Source organism: Mirounga angustirostris, unplaced genomic scaffold (assembly GCF_029215605.1).
Source record: "Mirounga angustirostris isolate CCGP_5_RB_7025 unplaced genomic scaffold, mMirAng1.0.hap1 SCAF_5, whole genome shotgun sequence".
In the NCBI taxonomy this organism is placed as follows: Eukaryota; Metazoa; Chordata; class Mammalia; order Carnivora; family Phocidae; genus Mirounga; species Mirounga angustirostris.
Window position 1 is genome coordinate 176449392 of NW_026991713.1, and position 23371 is coordinate 176472762.

A 23371-nucleotide genomic window follows, 5' to 3' on the forward strand; every position below is an offset into this window, starting at 1 on the left:
TGGAGGCTAGGCCTTGTCCTGGCCCTGCTTCCTTCCTCTCTGCATCTCTAGTCATATGCCTGCCTTCTTGAGACAAACCAGGGACCTTCTCCTGGGCCCACCCCCATTCTCACCGGCCCAAGTGTCCCCTCCTGGACCCACCCCTGCTGCATGTGGGGTGCTGGGGACTGAGATGGTCTCACGTGTGTTCAGGCTGTGAGCTCACCTGGCTCCAGCCAGGCCAAGTCCTCGGCCTGGCCTTCCTGCCCTTCCCTGAACCTCCGGGGTCCATGTGAGACCCTCTGGCAGGGGCTGGGACAGGGAGAATGGGCACTGGGTGCTCCCCTGCTCTACCCCCGGGTCTCCTCCAGCTGCCCCTGGCTTCATGCCCTGCAGGCTACAGGACAAGAGCTCATTGCTATGGCCTGTACCGCCTGGCGGGACCCCATCTCTGGGGCAGCCTCACAGTCTCTAGGCCCTGACCCTACCTCCTCCTCCTTCCTCCTCCCTCTCTCTCACCCCTCCATATCCTGCCGCCGTTCCCTGGGGGCTTTGGGCCTGGCTCCCCTGGGCAGTGGCGCTGGCCTTCCTCTCGGCTACCCCTCTCAGGTGTTCTTTATACCTAAGCAGCTGGAGGGCTCTTCCTCAAAGCTCAAACTTGATCAGACCACTTCTCTGCTGAGAACCTCTGACTGGTTCCCTGTCGCCCTGTGGTCACATTCCACCTGTCTGATCCCCCACCATCAGGCTGTGGCTCCCCAGACAGCATCATCCTGTCCACAGGCCCCATCCCCATCCCTAAATACACCAGCTGTCTTAGAACTTGCAATCTTCTGCTTTTTATCCAGGTTGTCAACTGTATTGGCAGAGAGTTCCCCCTTTTATACTTTTTAACTCTGAGGGGTCTATAGTGATGTTTCCTTTTTCATTGCCAATACAAATAATTTGTTTCTGCTGTATTTCTTGATCAGTGTAGCTAGAAGTTACCAATTTCATTGATTTCTGCTCTTTATTATTTCCTTCCTTCTGTTTGGGTATAATTGCCAACCATTTCCTATTTTTTAACATGCAACCTTAGGTTATCAACTTGGGATGTTCTTTCCTTGTGGAGACCTTAAAAGTTCTCTCTGAACCTTGCTTTAGCTGCGCCTCACGCATTTTCTGTTGTCCTGTTTTCATTATTACTCTCAGTTCAACACATTTCTTTTTTTTTTTTTTTAATTTTATTTATTCATGAGAGAGAGAGAGGCAGAGGGAGAAGCAGGCTCCCAAGGAGCAGAGAGCCTGATGCAGGACTCGATCCCTGTGTCCTGGGATCATGACCTGAGCCGAAGGCAGACGCCCAACCATCTGAGCCACCCAGGCGCCCAGTTCAACACATTTCTTAATTTATCTTGTGATTTCTACTTTTCATCCAATGATTATTAGAAGTATTATCTATTTTCCAAATATTGGTGGGGGTTACCTGGTTATTTTATTACTACTGATTTCTAACGTCATTCCATCTTGGTCAGAGAAAATACTCTGTATAATTTCAATCTCTTAAAACTTTAAAAATTTGAGGGTATATGGTATTTCGTAGTGTACACTTAAAGAATGCATCTTCTGATGTCATTATATACAGTGTTCTGTAAATCATTCACTTCTATCAGGCAAGGCAATGTGATTGGAAGTGTTAAGATCTTGTGAATCTTTGCTAGTTTTTGTCTAGTTTTATCAGTTGCTTACAGATGGGTATAAAATGTCCAGCTATGATTGCAGGATTTTCTTTCTCCTTATAATTTAATTCTGTGGATGTTTGCTTCATGTGTTTGAAGCTCTCTTGTTGGGTATACATATATACATTTATGATTGCCTGTTAAGTTGGTCGTTTTATCATTGCAAAGTATTCTTTTCTATCTCTTAATATATTTTGTTTCGAAGTCCCTTTTATCTGGTAGTAGACAGTCACTCCTTTCTTATGCTTCCTATTTGCATAGTATATCTTTTCTTGGTCATTTACTGTCATCTTACCTTTGTCTTCATATTTAAAGTGAGTCTCTTATAGACAGCTTATAGTTGGGTCCTTTTTTTTTTAACTTTTTTTTTTAGATTTTATTTATTTGAGAGAGAGAGAGATAGAGAGAGAGCACAAGTGGAGAGGAGAGGGAGAAGCAGGCTCCCCCCAGAGCAGGGAGCCCGATGAGGGACTCGATCCCAGGACCCTGGGATCATGACCCGAGCTAAAGGCAGACGCTTAACCTACTGAGCCACCCAGGCGCCCTAGGTCCTTCTTTTTAATCTGTTTTGTAATCTCTGTCATTTCGCTGGAGTGATTAATCTATTAATATTTAATGTAATTATTGACATGGTCAGGCTTGAATCTACCCTTTTTTAGAAATAACAGCTTTGTTGAAATATAATTCACATAACATAAAATTCACCCTTTGAAGTGTACAATTTGATGGCTTTTCTTGTATTTTTTTTTTTTAAGATTTTACTTATTTATTTAATTGACAGAGAGAGAGAGAGACAGCGAGAGCAGGAACACAAGCAGGGGGAGTGGGAGAGGGAGAAGCAGGCTTCCTGCCGAGCAGGGAGCCCGATGCGGGACTTGATCCCAGGACCCTGGGATCATGACCTGAGCTGAAGGCAGACGCTTAACGACTGAGCCACCCAGGCGCCCGCTTTTCTTGTATTCACAGAGGTGTGCAACCATTACCACTATCTAATTTCAGGGCATTTTTATCCCTTCCCCCCCAAAGAAACTCCATACCCATTCATATCACTCCCCATATTCTTCCAACCCCCCCAACCCTAGGCAACCATTACTCTGTCTTCTATGCATTTCTCTATCTTGGACATTTGGACATTTCATATAAATGAAATCATATAACACGTGGCCTTTTGTGTCTAGCTTCTTTTCATTTGTTACAATTGTTTGAGGGTTCATCCATGTTATATATCAGTACTTTTTTCCTTTTTTTTAAATAGACTTTATTTTTTAGAACAGTTTGAGGTTCATAGCAAAATTGAGAGGAAGATACAGAGATTCCTCTTTACCCCCTGCCCCCCACACATGCACAGCCTCCCCCATTATCGACATTCTCCGCCACAGTGGTGCATTTGTTACCACTGATGAACCTACACCGACACATCACTGTCACCCAGAATCCATAGTTTACGTTAGGATTCACTCCTGGTGTTGTAGAATCTGTGGGTTTGGGCAAATGTGTGTGGCCATCATTACACTGTCAAAGAGAGCAGTTTCACTGCCTAAAAATCCCCTGTACCCCACCTGTTCGTCTCTCTCCTCTCCTCGCATGCCTGGCAATCACTGATACTCTGTCTCCATAGTTTTGCCTTCTCCAGAATGTCATGTAGTTGGAATCATACAGCATGGTGTCTTTTCAGATTGGCTTCGTTCCGTTAATAGTATGCATAAAAGTTTCCTCCATGTCTTTCCATGACCTGATAGCTTGTTTCTTTTTAGCTCTGAATAATATTCCATTATCTGGATGGACCACAGTTCATTCATTTATTCATTCATTCATTCATTCACATACTCCAGGGCGTTTAGGTCATCTTGGTGGCATCCAAGTTTTGGCAGTTTTGACTAAAGCTATAAACATCTGTGTGCAGTTTTTTTTACGTGTGGACGTAAATTTTCAACTCCTTTGGGTAAATACCAAGGAGTGTGATTGCTGGATCTATATGGTAGGAGTCCGTTTCGTTTTGTAAGAAATTGCCATGATGTCTTCCGAAGTGGCTGCACCATTTTGCATTCCCGGCAGCAATGAATGACAGATCTTGTTGCTTCACATCCCTGCCAGCACTTAGGATTAGTGTTTTGGATTTTGGATATTCTAATAGGTGTGTGGTGGTATTTGCATTTCCCTAATAACATGATGTGGAACATCTTTTCGTATGCTTATTTGCCATCTGTGTAATTTTGGTGACATGTCTGTTAGGATTTTTGACCCACTTTTTACATTGGGTTGTTTTCTTTTTTTTTTTTTTTAAAGATTTTTTAAATTTATTTATTTGAGACAGAGAGAATGAGAGACAGAGAGCATGAGAGGGAGGAGGGTCAGAGGGAGAAGCAGACTCCCTGCCGAGCAGGGAGCCTGATGCGGGACTCGATCCCCGGACTCCAGGATCATGACCTGAGCCGAAGGCAGTCGCTTAACCAACTGAGCCACCCAGGCGCCCTACATTGGGTTGTTTTTTTAATGTTGGATTTTAAGAGTTCTTTATCTATTTTGGAAAACAGTCCTTTATTAGGTGTGTCTTTTGCCAATATTTCCTCCCAGTCTATGGCTTGTCTTTTCATTCTCTCTATGGTGTGTTTTCACAAAGCAGACATGTATAATTTTAGGGAAGTCCAGCTTTTGTGGATTGGGCGTTTGGTGTTGTAGCTAAAGATTCACTGCCAGACCCAAGGTCATCTAGATTTCTCCTACATTATCTTCTAGGGGTTTTTGAATTTTGCGTGTTACCTTTGGGCCTGTGATCCATTTTGAGTTAATTTTTGTAAAGGGTGTAAGATTCACTACATTCACTTTTTGCACTGGTTCCGATGCCATTTATTGAAAAGACATATCCTTTCTCCATTGTATTGCCTTTACTCCTTTGTTAAAGATTATTTGACTACATTAATGGGAGTCTATTTTTGGGCTCTTTTCTGTTCCATTGATCTGGTTGTCTTTTCTTTTGCCGATATCTCACTGTCTTGATTACTGTAGGTTTACAGTAAGCCTTGCAGTCAGGTACTTCCAGTCTTCTGACCTTGACCTTCTTCCATCTTGAGTTGGCCATTCTGGGTCTCTTGACTCTCCGTATAAACTTTGGCATTAGTGTATTGATATCCACTTCTGGGATTTTGAGTGGAATTGTATTGAATCCATAGCTCAAACTGGGAAGAATTGACATCTTGACAATATCAAGTCTTCCTATCCATGAACATGGAAAGTCTTCTTTCAGAGTTTTGTAGTTTTCATCCCATAGAGCTTGTGCATATTTTGTTAGATTTAACCTAAGTATTTCATTTTGGGGAGTGCTAACGCAAACAGTATTGTTTTAAATTTCAAATTCCACTTGTTCATTGCTAGTATGTAGGAAAGTGATCGACTTTTATATACGAAGGCTGTAAAATGCGGCCTTGCTGTAATTGCTAATCAATTCCAGGAGATTTTTTGGTTGATTCTTTCAGGTTTTCTACATAGACACTTATGTCATCTATGAACAAAGGCAGTTTTATTTCTTCCTTCCCTATCAGTATGCTTTTTTTCCCCCTTGTCTTACTACATTAGCAAGGACTTGCAGTATGATACTGAAAAGGAGTGGTGACAGGGACATCCTTGCCTTGTTCCTGATATTAGTGGGAAATCCTCTAGTTTCTCACCAGTAAGTGTGATGTAGGGTTTTTATAGATGTTCTTCATCAAGTTGAGGAAGTTTTCTTCTATTCCTAGTGTACTGAGAGTTTTTATTATGAACTCCTGTTGGATTTTGTCAAATGCTTTCCCTCTACCTATTAATATGATCATGAGATTTTTCTTCTTTGGCCTGTTGATGTGATGGATTACATTAATTGATTTTTGATTTTTGAATGTTGAACAAGCCCTGCATACGGGGATAAATCTCACTTAGTTGTGGTGTATAATGTTTTCTCATACATTGTTGGATTTGATTTGCTAATATTTTGTTGAGTATTTTTTGCATTTATGTTTATGAGAGATACTGGTCTGTAGTTTTCTTGTAGTATCTTTGTCTGGTTTTGGTATTAGAGTAATTCTGGCCTCATAGAATGAGTTAGGAAGAATTTCTAACTCAAGAATTCCCTATAGAGAATTGGTATAATTTCTTCCTTAAATGTTTGGTCAAGTTTAACAGTGAACTCATCTGGGCTTGGCATTTTCTGTTTTAGAAGGTTATTAATTATTGATTCAATTTCTTTAATAGATAAAAGTCTATTCAGATTGTCTATTTCTTCTTGTGTGACTTCAGACCTTATGGCTGAATAATACTCCATTTTATGAATATACCACATTTTGTTTATCTACTTTTTTTTGTTTTTTGTTTCCATTTTTGGGCTGTCATGAATAATGGCAGCTATGAACATTCATGTACACGTTTTTCTGTAGATACATATGTTTTCAGTTCTGGCTACAAATCTAAGGGTAACATTGCCGGGTTATTTGGTAACTTGATGTTTAACCTTTTGAGGAACTGCCGAACTGTTTTCCAGAGTGGCTGCACCACTTTATATTTTCCACCAGCAGTCTGTGAGGGTTCCAGTTTCTTCCCCAATTCCTCCCCAGTACCTGTTATTATGTGTCTTTTTGATGATGCCTTATTTCTTGGGGAGGAAGCCATTCTAGTGGGCTTGCAGTAGTATGTCATCGTGGTTTTGATTTGCATTTCTCCTGATGATGTTGAGGATCCTTTCATATGCTTAGTAGCCATTTGTATGTGGAGAAATGCCTGTTTAAATTCTTTACTTATTTCTTAATTGGGTTGTTTGTCATTTTGTTGTTGAGTAAGAGTTCTTTGTATATTTAGCTATACTCTCTCATTAGAAACATGGTTTGCAAGTATTTTTTCTCCTTCGTTCTGTAAGTTGTCTAAAGTTTTAAATTTTGATGAAATCCAAATATACCACTTGTACTTCTGGGGTTTATGTAAAAAAAGTATTGCCTAACCCAAGGTCACAAAGATTTAGTCCTGTTTTCTCCTAAGAGTTTTATGGTTTGTGACTTATATTTAGGTCTGTGATCCATTTTGAGTTAATTTTTGCGTATGGAGTAATGTCGGGGTCTTTTGCATGTGGAGATCCAGTTGTCCTGGTATCATGTGTTGAGAAATCCTTCCCCCATTGAATGCTCTTGGTGCCCTTGTGGAAAATCAACGGAACATAAATATGAAAGATTATTTCCAGACCCTCTGTTCTAGTCCATCAGTGTGTATGTCTGTTCTTAGGCCAGCAGCACACTGTCTTGATTACCATAGGAATCATTGTAGGAGGCTTTGAAACTGGGAAATATGAATCCTCCATATTTGTTCTTCTTTTTCAAGACTGTCTTGGTGCCTCAGGGACGCTTGCATTCCATACGGATTTTAGGATTAGCTTGTGAATTCATGCAAAAAAACCCACTGGGATTCTGATTAGGAATTGTGTTAAATTGATAGATCATATTGGGGAGTATTGGCATCTTATATATGTTTTTTGATCCATGAACATGGGATGTCTTTCCATTTATTTGTGTCTTTAATTTTTTTCAACAGTGTTTTATAGTTTTTACTGTACAAGTCTTGCATTTCTTTTGAATTTGTAAGTATTTTTTTGATGCTATTGTAAATTGAGTTCATTTTTGGAGTGTTCCTTGCTAGTGTATAAAATAAAATTGATTTTTGTATATTGATCTTGTATCCTGCAACCTTGCTGAACTCATTTGCTCTAGTAGGTTTTTAGTAGATTCTTTAGTATTTTCTATAATGTAAGATCATTTCATCTGCCAATAGAGATAGTTTTATTTTTTCCTTTCGGATGTGTATACCTTTTCTTTCTTCTAGCCTAATTGCCTGGGCTAGAATCTTCCATATAATGTTGAAAAGAAGTGGCAAGAACAGGTATCTTTGTCTTCTGATCATAGGGGCAGAACATTCATTCTTTTACCATTAAGTATCATGTTAGTGGTGAATTTTTATGGACGTCTTTGTCAGGTTGAGGAAGTTTCCTTCTATTCCTAGTTTGAGTGATTTTATCATGAAAGAATGTTAGGTTTTGTCTGTTACTTTTTCTGTGTCTATTGAGGTGTTTGTGTGGTTTTTGTCCTTTATTAATATGGTACATTACATTGATTTTCTTATGCATCGAACCAACCTTCTATTCCCAGAATAAATTTCACTTGGTCATGGTGTATAATCTTTTGTTACGTGTTTCCCGATTATGTTCATCTATGTTCATAAATTGTTATATCTTCCTAAGGGATTAACCATTTTATCATTTAACTTTTTAATTTTTTTAATTTTTTTAATTTTTTTAATTTTTTGAGAGAGAGAGAATGAGAGACAGCATGAGAGGGAGGAGGGTCAGAGGGAGAAGCAGACTCCCCGCCGAGCAGGGAGCCCGATGCGGGACTCGATCCCGGGACTCCAGGATCATGACCTGAGCCGAAGGCAGTTGCTTAACCGACTGAGCCACCCAGGCGCCCCCATTTTATCATTTAAATATGTCTTTCTTTAACAATTTTTGTCGTAAGGTCAGTTTTGTCCGCTATTTAGAGTAGCCAGTTCAGCTCTTTTTCGGTTGCTATTTGCATGGTATATCTTTTTCATCCTTTGACTTTCAGTCTCTATGTCTTACCCTTCTGTTTTATATCTTTGGTGCTTTTTCTTGTCTGTTCCTCCTTTACTGCCTTATTTCTTGGGGAGGAGGCAGGTGCACAGGACTCTGGGTGGGAGTCAGGGACACGGACTCGACTCCCTGCTGTGTCACCGTGTGGCAGGGAGGCCTCGGCGCATGCTCCCTGCTCTCTCGGCTTCATGCCTGTCCCCACCCCAAGGCCCTCCAGAGAACACTTCCCCCCCGAGGCACCGTTCATGCTGCCCCACTGGCCTCATCAGGTATTTATCCTCCAAGAGGACATTACTCACGCAGTTCCGACTTCCCCTCTTCCAAGCAAGTGTCCGCTGTCCGTCACTACCCTGTCCACCCAGCAGTCCTGTGCCTTACGCGACGCCCCTGCAGTGTTGGATTGGGTCTAGGTTTTCTGACGGTTTTCTACAGGGAGCTGTGTCAGGTGGGGCTTCATTCCGTCACACCCAGCAGCAGAACTCCAGCCTGCGTTTTATGGCCTACACCCTAATCAGCCATGAAAGCCCCCAGCTGCCTCCCTGTGCAGTGGGAAGTCTGTTAACAAAAGATTAATTAATGGGATCGTTAAGCTTTGCCAGTGGCTCCCTCCCACGGAGTGCGCCCCTTCCCAGCCCGGCCCTGCTACAGCGGCTACATCTGTTAGGCGATGGGGCTGGGCCTCTCAGAGGAGCCCTTGTGGGCGGGATGCTGGCTACCCAGGGGTCAGGAGGCCTGGGGTAGTGAATTGGGGATCTGCTTCTGGGGGGCCGAGCAGGACAGGATCGGCAGACGAGGGCGGGAACCCGACAGTGGGATATGTGCCCGTGGTGCTGGAGGTGTGGACAGAGGATTCACCAGGGTGCCGAGCAGGTCTTCTCAGATAGGAGACTGCAGGTTTCCAGGTAGAGGCCAGGAGAGAGATGGTGCTTCAGGGGCCAGCAAAGCAAAGGCCTGCAGGTTTGAAGGGATGGAGCACAACTGGGCATTGGAGAGAGGTTTGTGTGTAAAGGAGCCCAGCAGCTCCAGGGTTTGGATGGAGCCTGGCCCCTTGTCTGTGGGAAGGGACGAGCCTCAAGGGTGACAGGAGGGGGCCGGGCCCCATGGTTGTGTGAGTTCTGGTGAGGCCTACCCTCTAAAAGGGAGTGGGTGCCAGGGACCTCCCAGCTCTGAGAAGTGGCTCCAGGAAGTGGAGGAGAGGCCCCTCGCCGCCGGGCTCGGGGATTTCATGTGGGCTTTCCACCTGCCTTCCCTGAGGCCCTCCCCAGCCTGCCCTGGCTTCTGGGATTCCCACGGGGCACACAGGAGGCAGAGGGGAAGCTCATATGGGGCCAGGCAGGAATCTTCACGTTCCCAGATGATGTTCTTGGGGGGAGGCGGCAGAGTCTGGGCAGCGACGGTGGGGGGGGGGTGCGGGAGCGAGGTTCGGGCCAGCAGTGGGGCCAGCAGGACCTGCCACTCACAGGCGTGTGGCCCGGCAAGTCCTCCCCCTCCTCCTCTGGGCCTCAGGTTCCTCTCCTGGAAATGAGAAGCCTCCCTTGGAGGAGGGGTGGGACTGTGGCCTTCTGCTGGTGGCCAGGGCGTCTGGGTGGGTGGGAAGTGGGGGTCCCGGGAGCCCCTGTCCACAGCCCCTGCCCTCGTCCCGCATCCAGGCACGGAGTTTGAGTACACCGACTCGGAGAGTGAGGTCAAGGTGCGGAAGCGGTCGCCTGCCGGGCTGCTGCGGCCCAAGAAGGGACTGGGGGAGCCAGGCCCCTCCCTGGCCTCACCTGCGCCCAGCGCCCGGGGCCCCGGCCCCACCAGCCCCGACAAGGCCAAGCTGGCGGCAGAGAAAGGGCGCAAGGCCCGCAAGCTGCGGGGTGCCAAGGAGCCCGGCTTCGAGGCGGGGCCCGAGGCCAGCGACGACGACCTGTGGACGCGGCGGCGTAGCGAGCGCATCTTCCTGCACGACGCCTCTGCCGCCGCCCCAGCCCCCAGCAGCGCTGCCCCGGCTGCTGCCAAGCCCAGCCGCTGTGGCAAGGGTGGCCCGCTGAGCCCTCGCAAGGACACCGGCCGTGCCAAGGACAGGAAGGACCCCAGGAAGGTAGGGGCTCTGTGCGGGGGCGGGGGCGGCGGGAAGGGACCCGACTGCCGGGCCCTGCTCCCCCCAGCTGCAGGGGCCACCCGCTGCCCGGGGACCTGGGCTCAGAGGCGCTGAGCACCCATCCCTCACAGAGGTGCCCTCCCCTCCCATCTCGGGGTCACACTCTGTTGTGGGAGTGAGGTGCAGGGACCCCAAAGGAAAACAGCGATCCTGACGTGCAGTTATCAAAATACCGAACCTCCCGCTTGTGATACAGAGGCCCTCCGTGTGCCTCTTGAAGAAGGTCTCTGATACGGATGCCCGTTGCCGGGTCGAGTAGGTGCCGTCACTCAAGTGCTGAGCGTGAACCGTAGGTCAGGGTCTCTGTGGTAACAGTCATGCGCTACGTGACGGTGATTCTGTCGGTGACAAAGTCGGACGCTGCCGGTCCTACTGTGGTGCGTGGCCTCCACCCACAGCTGTAGGAGAATCTCAGCTCTTCAGAAGTGAGTGGAAGTCATAACTCCCTGAATTCTCTGCTTGGGCTCCCCAGCTGGAGACCGCTTGCTTTCTGAGCACTCTAGGACGGGCAGACCTGCTCCCCTCCTTGCGCAGGCCGCTAGGAACCTTGTGGCCATCTGTCCTCCCTTTGGGTGCTTGCATTCAGACCCAACAGCCGGCGCTCGGCAGTGGCCTCTGAGTCAGGCCTCCCCACCCCCGACCCTGATGGAGGATGATCTCTCGGATAACAGGGACAATCTAGAGGACATCGTGGTGAGGGATGAGACCCGGTACTGATTTCCCGTACTGGGCGCTAGTGAGGAGGGGGCCGTATTCGCGGGTCCTCCGCACCTGTCTGTCCATGGCTGAAGCCCTCTCAGCTTTCCCCAGGCCTTGGAGGGAAGGTGCTGGAATACTATGGAATGCTCAATGCTCATGATCTCACCAGGTGGTCCACGGTGGGGCCCAGGCAGGCTCTGACCCCTTTACCCCCGTACGTCCTTCATTGGTAAAGGGAAACCTGTTCTGTCTGCTCACGACCCTCTGGCACCGACTCCCTGGAGTTGGCGGAGGGCCGTGTCCCCAGCCCACCCCCACTGTCCCTGAGCTCCTGACGGACGCACCAGCTGTGTAGCGGGGGTTCCCAGGACCCACTGTTGGGGTCAATAATTCACCAGAGGGATGCACAGAACCCGGGAGGCTCTTTCCTTCCTATGACCGGTTTTCAGGAAGCAGACAGTTCAGCAACAGCCAGACGGAAGAGATGTCCAGGGCAAGGGACTGGGGACTTCATCTCTTGGGCAGGATTGATTATTAACTCAGTCTCTGGACCCTCTCCCCTCTCCAGAGGATGTGGGGTGGAGCTCAGAGTTCGTGGCTTCTCCTCCTGGCTTGGTGTTTCTGGTGAGCGGCCCTCATCCTGGGGCTAGCTAGGGACTTACCCGTAGTCACCTCGTTAGGACAAAAGACGCTCCTATGATCCAGGAAATTCCAAGAGGCTTAGGAGCTCTGGGTCAGGAACTGGGGCAGAGACCGAGTATATATTTCTTACCATGTCCCTGTATCACGAGACCCTGTGAGGTAGGTTACTCATATAACTGGACTTTACAGGTGGCCTTGTCACCCTCCCAAGGTCACAGCTGCTAACGATCATCCAAGCTGAGCTTTGAACACCCCCCCGGGCCACACTGGCCCCTGGGCCCTTTGCCAAGATGCGGCACCCTGTGTCGGGGGGGAGGCAGGGGGCTCACCCAACCCCAGCCTTCTGACGACACAGTGAAAGACTAGAACAGAACAGGCTAATTGTCAACGAAAGGAGAAATCAGATACCCATGAAATCACCCCAGGAACAACCACTGTTCGTAGTTCTGTGAGATACACTTTCCGTGTCCTTTTTAGACTTCTACATTCCCATTTTCCATCAGCCTTATTTTACCTTTTTTTAAAGGATTTTTATTTATTTATTTATTTTACGTTGGGGGGGGCAGAGAGAGAGAGAGAGAGAATCTCAAGCAAACTCCCCGCTGAGTACAGAGCCCAATGCAGGGCTTGAACTCAGGACTCTGAGATCATGACCTGAGCCAAAACCAAGAGTCGGATGCTCAACCAACTGAGTCTCCCAGGTGCCCCTGGAGTTCTTTTCTTATTTAAAAAAAATAAGGTTCCCAGAAAGGGGCTTCTGGTCAATGGGAAAGAAACAGTTATCGGTAGTTGTCTGATTGGAACTGATTTGGAGGTTGCAGAAAAGGAAGAAAATACAAGTCCGTTCAGAACTTGTCTTTCTGTCCCCTGTGCACGATGGACGGATGAGCTATTTACAACAGATGTTTGGGGGAAAAGGCACAGAACCACATGACAGACGTTCCTTCAACCCCCAGGATGCCTTCTAATTTCAGAAATGTGAACAGGATGAAGGCATGCATCCGAAACGAGAAAATGTCTATCTCTTCCCCCTGCAAATGGCGATCCACACCGAATACCTTCTATCCCTGTACCATCATCTGCTTTGTCCCTTACGGTGCTTTGTGCTGTGGACGTGACTTCCGCTGTGGTCTTTTTTAACATTTGCCCAGGATTCTCTTTTTTTTCTTCCATTTCCCACATCCTCTGGTCCCTGGACTTGGTTGTTTTGTTTCAGGAATGTGTCTTTTAAAAAACATAAAGTGACCCTCACCCCCGCCCGACCCTGCCGCCCGCCCATCACCCCTGGGTCGTGCAGACCCGTAGCCTGAGCTTGCTTCTTACACCAAGTACCCCCACTTTGTTCTTCCCACTGCCGCCGCGGGCCTGAAAGCTTGTAATTGGATCTGTGATGCACCAGTGTTTCCCGAAGGTCCCAGGACGGCCAGGTTGTTGGTAGTGCTCTGCTCTGATGCACGAAGCCTGGTGGGGGCACTCTCGGCCCTCTGGGACCAGTTTCCACGCGCCACTGACAGGGACGGGGGACCGTCCCTGGGGGAGCTTGGAGCCGGGATGGGCGTGGCTCTCCCCTCACTGCTGGGGCGCCCCAGAGGCAGTCGGAGGGTTTTGCCTGCTCCTTCTGGAACATGCCTGAGGAACTGACCGGTACTGTCCTGTTTCTGTGGCATCACTTGGAAGATGCTGCCTGTGCATCCATCATTGGGGGGTGGTTATAAATGACCTGCGCCCTGCCCCCCAACACACACACACACACACACACAGCTGCGCGTGAGCAGCTGCTGAAGCAAGGCGGTCTCTGTGTATCTCAGACATACTTGGGGGGGGGCGTTGCAAAGCAGGACTTTTGGTAAATTCTCATCTGTGTTTTTTTTAAAAAAAAAGTACCATGTGTGCAAATGTGTCTGCATAGCCTGTGTGTTTGTATGGTTGTACGTGCTGGTGGAAAGTTCTGGAAGGATGTGCCGGGTAGCCGGTAGTGATTCTAGTTAGCGCTGTGTACTTGATAGGATGCACTGGAGAGGAAGTTGCGCCCATATGCACTTGGGTCCTTTTTTTTTTCTTTTTACAAGTAGCAACATATAGTAGTAATAAAACAATTAAGATTAAGAACAAACATACGTGCGGGAGGGGAGGGAGCTGTTCTGTTCCTCTCCCTGGAGGGCGAGTGGTGGGGGAGGGCGGCCTCTGATGGCTCCTCTGTTGCTTCCTCACCCAGAAGAAGAAGGGGAAGGAGGCCGGCTCAGGGGCCGCACTGCCCCCACCCCGTGTTGCCGCCCTGCCCCCCGAGGCCCGGGCTCCCCATACCAGCTCCCCGGCCACTGCCAAGAGGAGCAAGGCCAAGGCCAAAGGGAAGGAGGTGAAGAAGGAGGTAAGGCTCGCCGTGCCCAAGAGCGAGGTCCCCGTGGGAACCCCAAGATGGGGGTGAGCTGGTGTGCCTAGCGCCCGCGCCGTCTCTCCCCTGGCCAGGCTGTTTGTCCTCAGACCCACTGTGTGTCTCGATGTGCTGCCTCAGCACGTGCAGGCTTGGTCATCCGGCTTGCGGCCCCATTTTGCCCTCCCTCTGGCCTGTGGGGTGAGGCCAGCTGGACCCCCGCTGCACATGTGGCAGGTGCCCCTGTGGCCTGACTGTGACCCCGGCTTTCCAGGGAGGGTCCTAAGCAGCAGGACTTGGCATGGTGCGTCCTAAGCCGTTGGCCTGCTCTGCTCTGTCCCCAGAATCGGGGGAAGGGGGGAGCCGTGAGCAAGCTGATGGAGAGCATGGCTGCCGAGGAGGACTTCGAGCCCAACCAGGACTCGAGCTTCTCTGAGGATGAGCACCTGCCTCGCGGCGGGGCCGTGGAGCGGCCGCTGACTCCGGGTAAGTACCCGCGATGCCGTCTTGGCTCTGGTTGGCAGCGTGGGGGTGCAGGGGCCGAGGCCCCAGGGAGTGAGCGCGTGCAGGGGCCTGGTGTCTGAGGTGAACCGGGAGAGGCCAGTTTGGCAAGCTGGTGGGGGGAGGAGGCAGATGGCCCAGTCTCGGGGGCCGTGGGCGGAGTCTGGTCTTTGCCCTACTGAAAACAAGAAGCTGCCAGAGGTTGTAAGTGGAAGTCAGTGCGGTCAGATAGGTTTGGAAAGTGCTCTCTGACTGCTTTGTCGAGGACAGATTGGGGTCCCTGAGGGGGACAGGGAGTCCAGGTAGGAGGCCCCTGTGGGGATCCCGGCGGGCGATGGTGGGCTGCAGCACCAGGGGCAGCACGGTGGGAGGTGGGTGGGTTTGGGCTTGTTGAGAGGGAGAGAGGGGCTGTGGGCTGGGTGGGCTGTGTGAGCAGATGAGAAGGGGTGCGGACGGGTGGTGGTAGGGTGGGCATGGATGGAGCAGGGGGCGATCCCGTGCCGTGCTTTGCTGGCTGGAGTCTGGGGTGCCTGGCCGACAGCCTCAGGAAGCGACACGTGCTTGGCACTTGGGCCCAGGGGTCCGGAGCTGGGAGGAGAGGCTGAGGACGTGATTGGGTGGGGCAGGTGCAGAGAAGAGGACGAGCAGAGCTGCGGAACGTCATCGCCTGGTCACGAGTGTGTCCTCTGCTGTTGCTGTGTAACAAACAGCCCCTCAGCGGTAGATGGCAGCAGGCGTCTGTGGCTCAGTTGTCTGCAGGGCAGCGGGATGGCTCGCGGGACTGCTCTGCTCCGTGGCCATGCTGCCAGAGGCCCGTGAGGGCAGGTGGGAGCTGACGAGGCCTCTTAAGGCCTAGGTTCAGAATCGGCACTTGATCCCTCCTCCCTCGTGCCATTGGCCAGAGAGTCACGTGGCCACACTCTGCGTCGAGGGGTGGGAAGTCCACACACCCATGGTGAGGCTGTGGCAGGGATGTGGGTGCAGGCGGCGATGGACATGCGGGCTGGCCCTTCTGTCCACCCTGGTAAGCTGTCCGGGTTTCTCCAGCCTGGTCACAGCAGGGTGGGGCTGGGTTCAAGGTCCCGCGGGGCAGGAAGGGTGGGCCCAGGAGTCCAAAACAGTATGGCCGAGTCTGGCGGAGGAAAACTGAGGAGTGTCTGGATTTGGGGTGTCAGGAGCAGGTGACTTGAAAGCCAAGGGTGGAGGCAGCTTTGGAATGAGGACAGGCCGGGAGGTGGGGTGGGGGGCAGTGAGCGCGGACAGCCTCGCTGGGGAAGTTTGGCTAGGGGAGTTTGGCTTCCGCCAGGACCAGTGGCATTCCAGGTGGAAAGTCCTGGAGGTTTGGCAGAAGGGGTAGCAGTGGGGGCCGATGACCTGGAGCCTCCTGCCCAGGCCCGAAGGGTGGTGGTCTTTGGGGTAGAGGATGGGCAGCACGTGCAGGCTGTCACCCCCGCTTCTTTCCCGCTTGGGATCTTTCTGGAGGCCTGGGTCAGGATGGGGGATGCTGCTCAGGGCCCCACTGTGTGTCCCTGCATGAGGCCTGTCTGGGCACATGGGTGGATGTGTGCACACACGTGGCCTGCAGGGGGGGGAGGAGAGGTGGGGGGCAGGGAGGGCAGGTCTCCCAGCTGTCCCCTGGCTCCAGCCCTGCCTCACTGCCGATCCCCCTGCAGCTCCGCGCTCCTGCATCATCGACAAGGACGAACTGAAGGACGGCCTGCGTGTGCTCATCCCCATGGACGACAAGCTGCTGTACGCCGGGCACGTGCAGACGGTGCACTCACCGGACATGTGAGTGGGGACCTGGGGGACTGGGCTGGGAGCAGCGCCGGGCTCAGGGCCCGAAGACCCTCAGCTGGTCCCGTGTCCAGGGCGCCGGTCCTCTGGGGGCAGGTGGCTTTGCTTCTCTGAGCTGGGTGAATGGCCCCGGGCGGGCAGTGCTCTCTGTGGGAGGGCTGGGGGGGCATGGTCAGCCCCCAGAATGTGCTGGCCTCTCTTGGACCCGCCACCCCTCGCTGTACAGGGGAGGAAACAGACCCAGAAGGGGAGAGACTTGCCCCGGGTTCATATAGGGCGTCAGCAAACCCCCAAGCTCCGACGTCACACCCGGGGGGCCAGGAGTTGAGGTGAGGGGTCCCTCTGGGGAGGTCCACGGGTCTGTCCCCTCACCCCGTATGTGCCGTGGCCTTGCAGATACCGTGTGGTGGTGGAGGGCGAACGCGGGAACCGGCCCCACATCTACTGTCTGGAGCAGCTGCTGCAGGAGGCGGTGAGGGGCTGGGGCGGTGGGGCCCCTGAGAGGATGGGGGCCGGGCCGTCCCTCGTCCCCCCTGGCGCTCAGTGCTTGGCTTCCCCAGATCAACGACGTGAGGCCGGCCTCCACCCGCTTCTTGCCGCAGGGGACCAGAATCGCGGCCTACTGGAGCCAGCAGTATCGCTGCCTGTATCCGGGCACCGTGGTCCGAGGTGAGGCGCCCCCACGCCCTCCCCGGCAGCCCCCTCCTCTTGGCGCATTCGGTCGAGCCCCAGCCCCGACGGTGCAGAAACGGTGGTGCCGGCTCGCGTAGCTGCAACTCACGGGGCCTCTGGGCCGGCCCGGTTCACGCGGTGGCCTCAGGCCGCTCCCGTCGGGCTGGCTTCACACCCGGCTCCTTGGGGGGCCGCCGTCTTACCAAATCCTGGCATTGGGGCAAGTCTCTCGATCCCCATCGAAGTCCTGGGGTGGAGCCTGCGTGGCCGGCTTGGGTCACGCGGATTTCATTGACTGCTGTGGGTCTCATCCCCGACACTTAACGAGCGAGGTCGGCTTTCTGATTGCACATGTGGACCGGGAGAGGGGACAGTGGCCCCCCGGGAAAGTTGGGGTGCTGTTAGCAGAGTAAGAGATTGGGAGCTAGGCCGACGAAAATAACAGGAGCCCCATGGGCGCCTGGGTGGCTCAGTTGGTTGAGCGGCTGCCTTCGGCTCAGGTCATGATCCTGGAGTCCCTGGATCGAGTCCCGCATCGGGCTCCCTGCTCAGTGGGGGGGTCTGCTTCTCCCTCTGACCCTCCCCCTTCTCATGCTCTCTCTCTCTCATTCTCTCTGTCTCAAATAAATAAATAAAATCTTAAAAAAAAAAAAAAATAACAGGAGCCCCAGAAGGTGCAGGTACAGGTTTCAGACAGACAGACACAGCAGATGCTCGAACAGCACCCCCCCTTAGCTGTTGCAGACCCCACACTTCCAGGAGATGGGGATGTGGATGTTCATTACGTTACAAAAAACACCCGTCACCCCGACCAGCTGGCCCATGCGGCGCACCCCACGGCCACCCAGTGTCCATGTAGACGCAGAAGGTGGGAGCGGGGGTGCCGGGCAGGAGGGCCTCTGCCTGTGGTAACAGTTCATCGTGATCGGGAGCCCTGGAGCTTTCTGTCCCCCTGGACCACGATGGGGTCATCCTAGGGGCTCCCCCGGTCATCGCTCTGAGAACTCCATCTCTCCGGCTCCTGGGCCACGCCCGTGTCTTTCTCTGCCTCACTCCCAGTGCTGCTACAGGCATTGAGCTGGGGAGACATTCTGGGTTGGAAATGATTTTCCGTCACCGCTTCAAAGTCACCAGTCTGTTGTTACCCGGCTTCCGAGGTTGTCTGAGAAGTTCGATGCCATGATTACAGCCAGGTCTTTGTAGACGTGCTTTTTCTCTCTGGAAACTGTTAGGATGTTCTCATTATTCCTAGAGCTGGAATTTCGTGTGTGTGTGTGTGTGTGTGTCTCCATGTCCGTGTGTGTGCACTGCTGGGGACTTGGGGGCGGAGGCTCTGAAGCAAATGTCCCCTGTGCCTGGCGCCTGCCCTGACCCCCGTGGGCCGCCCGCGGCGCCTGTATCTTTTCTCCTGTCGGTTGTCTGTTTCTTCACCGTTTTGTTCTACCTCCCGGGAGGTTTCCTTGGCTAACCCTGTCCTTCTGGCCCTTCCATTCTCTTGAATTTTTGAAATTCCTACTGTCATGTAAGAAATTCCTAAGAGTTTTTTCTTATTCTCTGAATCTTTTTTTTCTTTCTTTCTTTTTCTTTTTTGAACGTTTGTGTCCTTGTTTTTATATTATTTTGTTTCATCTGCTGTTGCTTGTATCTGTGTTACCTTTTATTAAACTTCTCGGAGAATGTACTGTTTCCATGTCGGGTCTCCCCAGCTCCCTTTCCTGAGTCCCCCTTCCTCCCTCTAAGGGGGTCCTGTGCGCTTTCTTCAGCCTCCCCTGACCTCTCTGGTCCGCGTCTGCCTCTTCTGGGAGGCTGTCCTTTCGGCCCTGGTGGTCCCTAGGAAGTGGATTGGAAACCGTGTGCGTGGCCAGGCTTGTTTTGTGGGGACCCCAGGTCCCAGTACCTGGGGTGCGCCTGCTGCCGGCAGGCACACCACCCACGGCCCTGTCCTCGGGGTCCGGCCGGGCATCTGCGTGTGGGAGCGGGGTGGGGGTCACCACCCAGCTCTGCTGAACCCCAGGCCTACACCCTCAGCCTGTCCAGTGTTGGGGTCCCCTGACCCCTGCCTTCAGAGGTGCTGGGTGCCTCCTGGGCCTGAGCCTTGTGGGGCTCCCTTGTGAAAACCGGCCTCCCTCCAGGCCCCTGAGAGCAGATGGGTGTGAAACGCCGTGCTCCCACCTGCCGCCAGCCCCTCGCCTGCTCCCTCTGTCCTTTAGGGTGCCCGCCCTTGCCTCTCCCCTGTTGCTTAGGGGGGAGTCAGGATGCCGGAATGGGAGTGCTGGTGCTCCTGCTGGGACCGCATGCTCTGAAGCTCACATTCTGCCCCACTGTGTACCTGCCCTTGCACATCTCAAGCCCAGTGCTGCTTACCGGCTGGTTTCTGCTCGCCTTGTGCCCCTCCGAGAACGGGGTCCATTGGCCTCCCTGACTCTGCCCCTTTGCCAACAGGCTTGCTCGGTCTTGAGGATGATGGGGACCTCATCACTGTGGAGTTCGATGACGGGGACACGGGGAGGATCCCTCTCTCCCACATCCGCCTTCTGCCTCCTGACTATAAGATCCAGTGTGAGTGCCAGCCCTGCTGCCCGGGGGGCGGGGGATGACCCCCACGTCCACCCCTGGCTCCCCTGTGAGCCCGGCTCTGGGCGCTGGCCACCGTTTGGACCATTTACACCCATGGGATGGCAATGGCAGGAACCGTGGCTGGGGCTCCCAGAGTGGGCATCAGGGAGGGGCTCCCGGGGCTCCCCAGGCCTGCGTCGAGGCTGGTCAGTCACCATTACTGAATGTTCCATGCTCCCCATGTCCACGAGACCACTGAATTCCTGCCTCGGTCCTGCGTGTAACACGAAGCTTGGGTTCCAGGAGGGGAGTGACTTCCAGGGTCCCACGACTAGAGGCAGGACTGCCTGACTTCTGGGGCTCAGTGGTTGGGCATTCTCCAGGTGGAAGGGGGGATCTTGGCTCAGCTCCACCCAGTCCGTTCATTCGAGGAGCCCGCATGGAGCTTTTTGTGCGTGCACACACCCGAGTGCACCCCTGCAGATGGGGCTGCCCTCCCCAACTGTGCAGCCCCTGCAGGCAGGCCAAGTGGGGTCAGCGATGGGGTTATCCAGCCCCCGCCCGCCGTCACAGAGGATGCTTGGGCCGCCTGGAGAGCAGAGACCCAGGCCTGAGCCACCATCTGTCCTGCTCTGCAGGTGCGGAGCCATCCCCAGCCCTCCTGGTGCCAAGTGCCAAGCGCCGCAGCCGGAAGACCAGCAAAGACACCGGGGACAGCAAAGATGGGGGCACGCCAGGGTCTGAGGAGCCCAGCTCTAAGGCACGAGGGCGTGGGCGGAAACCCAGCACCAAAGCCAAGAGTGGTATGTCGGCCCCTGCTCGGCCGAGGCACAAGGGCAGGTGTGGGAATGGCTGGGGACGGACTGCACACCTCTGTGGGGACTTGGTCGCAGGGCCACTTGGACCATGTGACAGACTGGGAAACCGAGGCTCTGGGAGGCACGTTGGTCTGTCGGGGGCAGAGCAGAGGTTTAGCCAGGGGGTTCACTCCAGCATTCAGGGACAAGTGCTAGGAGCCGAGATGGCCAGGGAACCACGTTGGGGTCACCACCTCTATGATGACAGTGACTTGAGAGCCCAGAGTGGGTGCTGCTCAGGAACGGGCAGGGCCAGGCTGGAAACAGGGCTTTCTGGCTTGGGAAGCCCCTGGCCCTGGCCTCACCGAAGCTTTTTCCTTCTCTCTCCTAGATAGAGCCGCTGTCCTGGAGGAGGGGGGCCCAACAGAGGAGGTCCCCAGTACCCCGTTGGCCCTGGAGCCGATCAGCACCCCGAGTTCCAAGAAGAGCCCCCCAGAACCCGTGGACAAGCGGGCCAAAGCCCCCAAGGCTCGGCCAGCGCCCCCACAGCCCAGCCCGGCGCCGTCCACCTTCACCAGCTGCCCGGCTCCTGAGCCCTTTGGCGAGCTGCCGGCCCCCGCCGCGGTCCTGGCCCCCGCCCCCCTTGTCACCATGCCCATCACCATGCCCGCCACCCGGCCCAAGCCCAAGAAGGCCCGGGCTGCCGAAGAGGCGGCCCCCAAGGGCCCCCGGAGGCCCGGGGAGGAGGCCGAGCTGCTCGTCAAGCTGGACCACGAGGGCGTGACGTCGCCCAAAAGCAAGAAGGCCAAAGAGGCCCTGCTCCTGCGGGAGGACCCGGGGGCTGGGGGCTGGCAGGAGCCCAAGGGCCTCCTGGGCCTGGGCAGCTACCCCCCGGCGGCGGGCGGCGGCGAGCCCAAGGCCGCCCGGCCCAAGGCCGCGGATGGCGACCTGGCCCAGGAGCCCGGGGGCGGGCTCGAGTGCGAGGACGCGGGCACCCCGAAGAGCCCGGACCAGGGCCAGGCGGAGCAGGACGGGGCCGAGGAGTCGGAGAGCGGTGGCAGCAGCAGCGAGAGCGGTGGCAGCAGCAGCTCCGAGACCGAGGGGGAGGAGGAGGGCCAGGGCGGCGGCCGGGACTGCAGCGCCTCCAGCTCCAGGGCGTCCTCGTCCTCGTCCTCCTCGTCCTCGTCCTCCTCGTCCTCGTCCTCGTCCTCGTCGTCCTCGTCCTCGTCCTCCTCCTCGTCCTCGTCCTCGTCCTCCTCGTCCTCGTCCTCCTCGTCCTCGTCCTCCTCCTCCTCGTCCTCGTCCTCCTCCTCGTCCTCCTCGTCCTCCTCCTCGTCCTCCTCCACCACCGACGATTCTTCCTGCAGCTCCGACGAGGAGGCCGCGCCCGCCCCCGCGGCCGGCCCCTCCGCCCCGCCGGCCCTCCCGAGCAAGGCGCCCAAGCCGGCGGGCAAGGCTCGCTCCGCGGCCCACTCCCCGGGCAAGAAGGCGCCGGCGCCCCCGCCCCAGGCGCCCCCGCCGCAGCCCCCGCAGCCTCTGCCGCCCAAGGCTCAGGCCGGGGCCGGGGCCAAGAGCCGACCCAAGAAGAGAGAGGGCGTCCACCTGCCCACCACCAAGGAGCTGGCCAAGCGGCAGCGCCTGCCGTCCGTGGAGAACCGGCCCAAGATCGCCGCCTTCCTGCCTGCCCGGCAGCTCTGGAAGTGGTTCGGCAAGCCCACCCAGGTAGCCGAGGGTGGGGGTCTGCCCCTGCGTGCCCGTCCTTCCATCCCGCCCACCTGCCCAGCCCCGCACCAGGAGGGTGGGGGTGAGCCGTGTGGGGCGATCCCACGTTATACTCGTGGCCCCCGAGTCTCAGAGCGAGGACACCCTCTCTGCTGGGTCCGAAGCCGCGTCCTCCCCAGAGCAGTGCTGCCTGTGGTCTTGGGCCCAGACCCGCCCCCTGCGGAACACGGGCCAAAAAGCAGGCAGGGACGGCCCCCTGGGCGGGCGTCCAGTTCCCAGGCAGAGGGGCTCTCAAAACCCCACAGCTGACTCTGTGCTGTCGCCTCGCGGCAGAACGTCCCTCGGCCTCGGCGTGACCGTGGCGGCGACCCCAGCAGGAGGCGCTGCTTTCCCCATGTTTGCCGGCAGAGGTCCGAGGCTGGACCAGCTCCCCACGCACCCACAGTGGAGCGAAGGGAGAACGTTCTGGTTGCGCAGGTCTAGGGTCAGTCGGCCAGTCCTGTAGTAGAGGGTGATTCTCCAGAAAGAGCCCTCCCGGCCTACCCTGTGCCCTGTGCACACAGGCCCCCGAGAAACTTCCGTGTGCAGGGGGGAACAGCCCCCAGGGTCACCAGTCCGTCCCGTGCCCCTGGACAGGAAGACTGGCTGCTTGTCCGGAGGTACAGCTCGACAGCTTTGCCCGCAGCGCCCGTCCCCCCAGTCCCAGGCAGTCTGTACCCCTCCCCCCTCCGGTGCCAGTTCCTGCCAGGGCAGGTATAGGGACTTGGGGGTTGACAGTGCCGAGCTGGTGGGGTCTGACAATGCACCTCCTGAGACCTTGGGAAGCTGCTGGGGGGTTTATGTCGTGTCCACTCCCTGAGGTATGTTAACAAGGCCAGAAAAGTGGGGGAGAGGTTCGGAATCGAGACCCCAGCTTGGGGGCTTCTGTCCTAGCAGTGGCTCTTGGGGGCCCCCTGTGCCAGTGCCTCCGGAGGGCTCTCCAGAAGGCATGCGGAGCAGGGAGTCGGGGAGTGCGCAGCACCCTGCCCCCTCTCAGCTCCTGCTCTCCCCACGGCTTCCCTGCTTTGGAGGCACTAACTTGAACCTGGGGCAGATAGTCTGCTTTTCTGACCCCGCGGAGCCTAAGTTGTCTGACTTTCAGCCCGTGGGGGTTGCTGG

General features: G+C 54.4%; 1 protein-coding gene across 9 annotated transcripts in view; it reads left to right on the forward strand.

Annotated features, from left to right (window-relative positions):
* The window catches only part of TNRC18 (trinucleotide repeat containing 18), an 88083-nt gene that overhangs the window by 61795 nt on the left and 2917 nt on the right, over window positions 1–23371 (forward strand). For all 9 annotated transcript variants that reach the window (XM_064593348.1, XM_064593341.1, XM_064593340.1 and 6 more), the window contains 9 exons: window positions 9966–10396; window positions 14013–14165; window positions 14513–14654; window positions 16343–16460; window positions 16863–16938; window positions 17027–17135; window positions 19581–19697; window positions 20333–20497; window positions 20883–22213. In XM_064593348.1, the coding sequence (XP_064449418.1) occupies window positions 9966–10396; window positions 14013–14165; window positions 14513–14654; window positions 16343–16460; window positions 16863–16938; window positions 17027–17135; window positions 19581–19697; window positions 20333–20497; window positions 20883–22213 (2642 nt within the window). The remainder of the gene's footprint in view (window positions 1–9965; window positions 10397–14012; window positions 14166–14512; window positions 14655–16342; window positions 16461–16862; window positions 16939–17026; window positions 17136–19580; window positions 19698–20332; window positions 20498–20882; window positions 22214–23371) is intronic.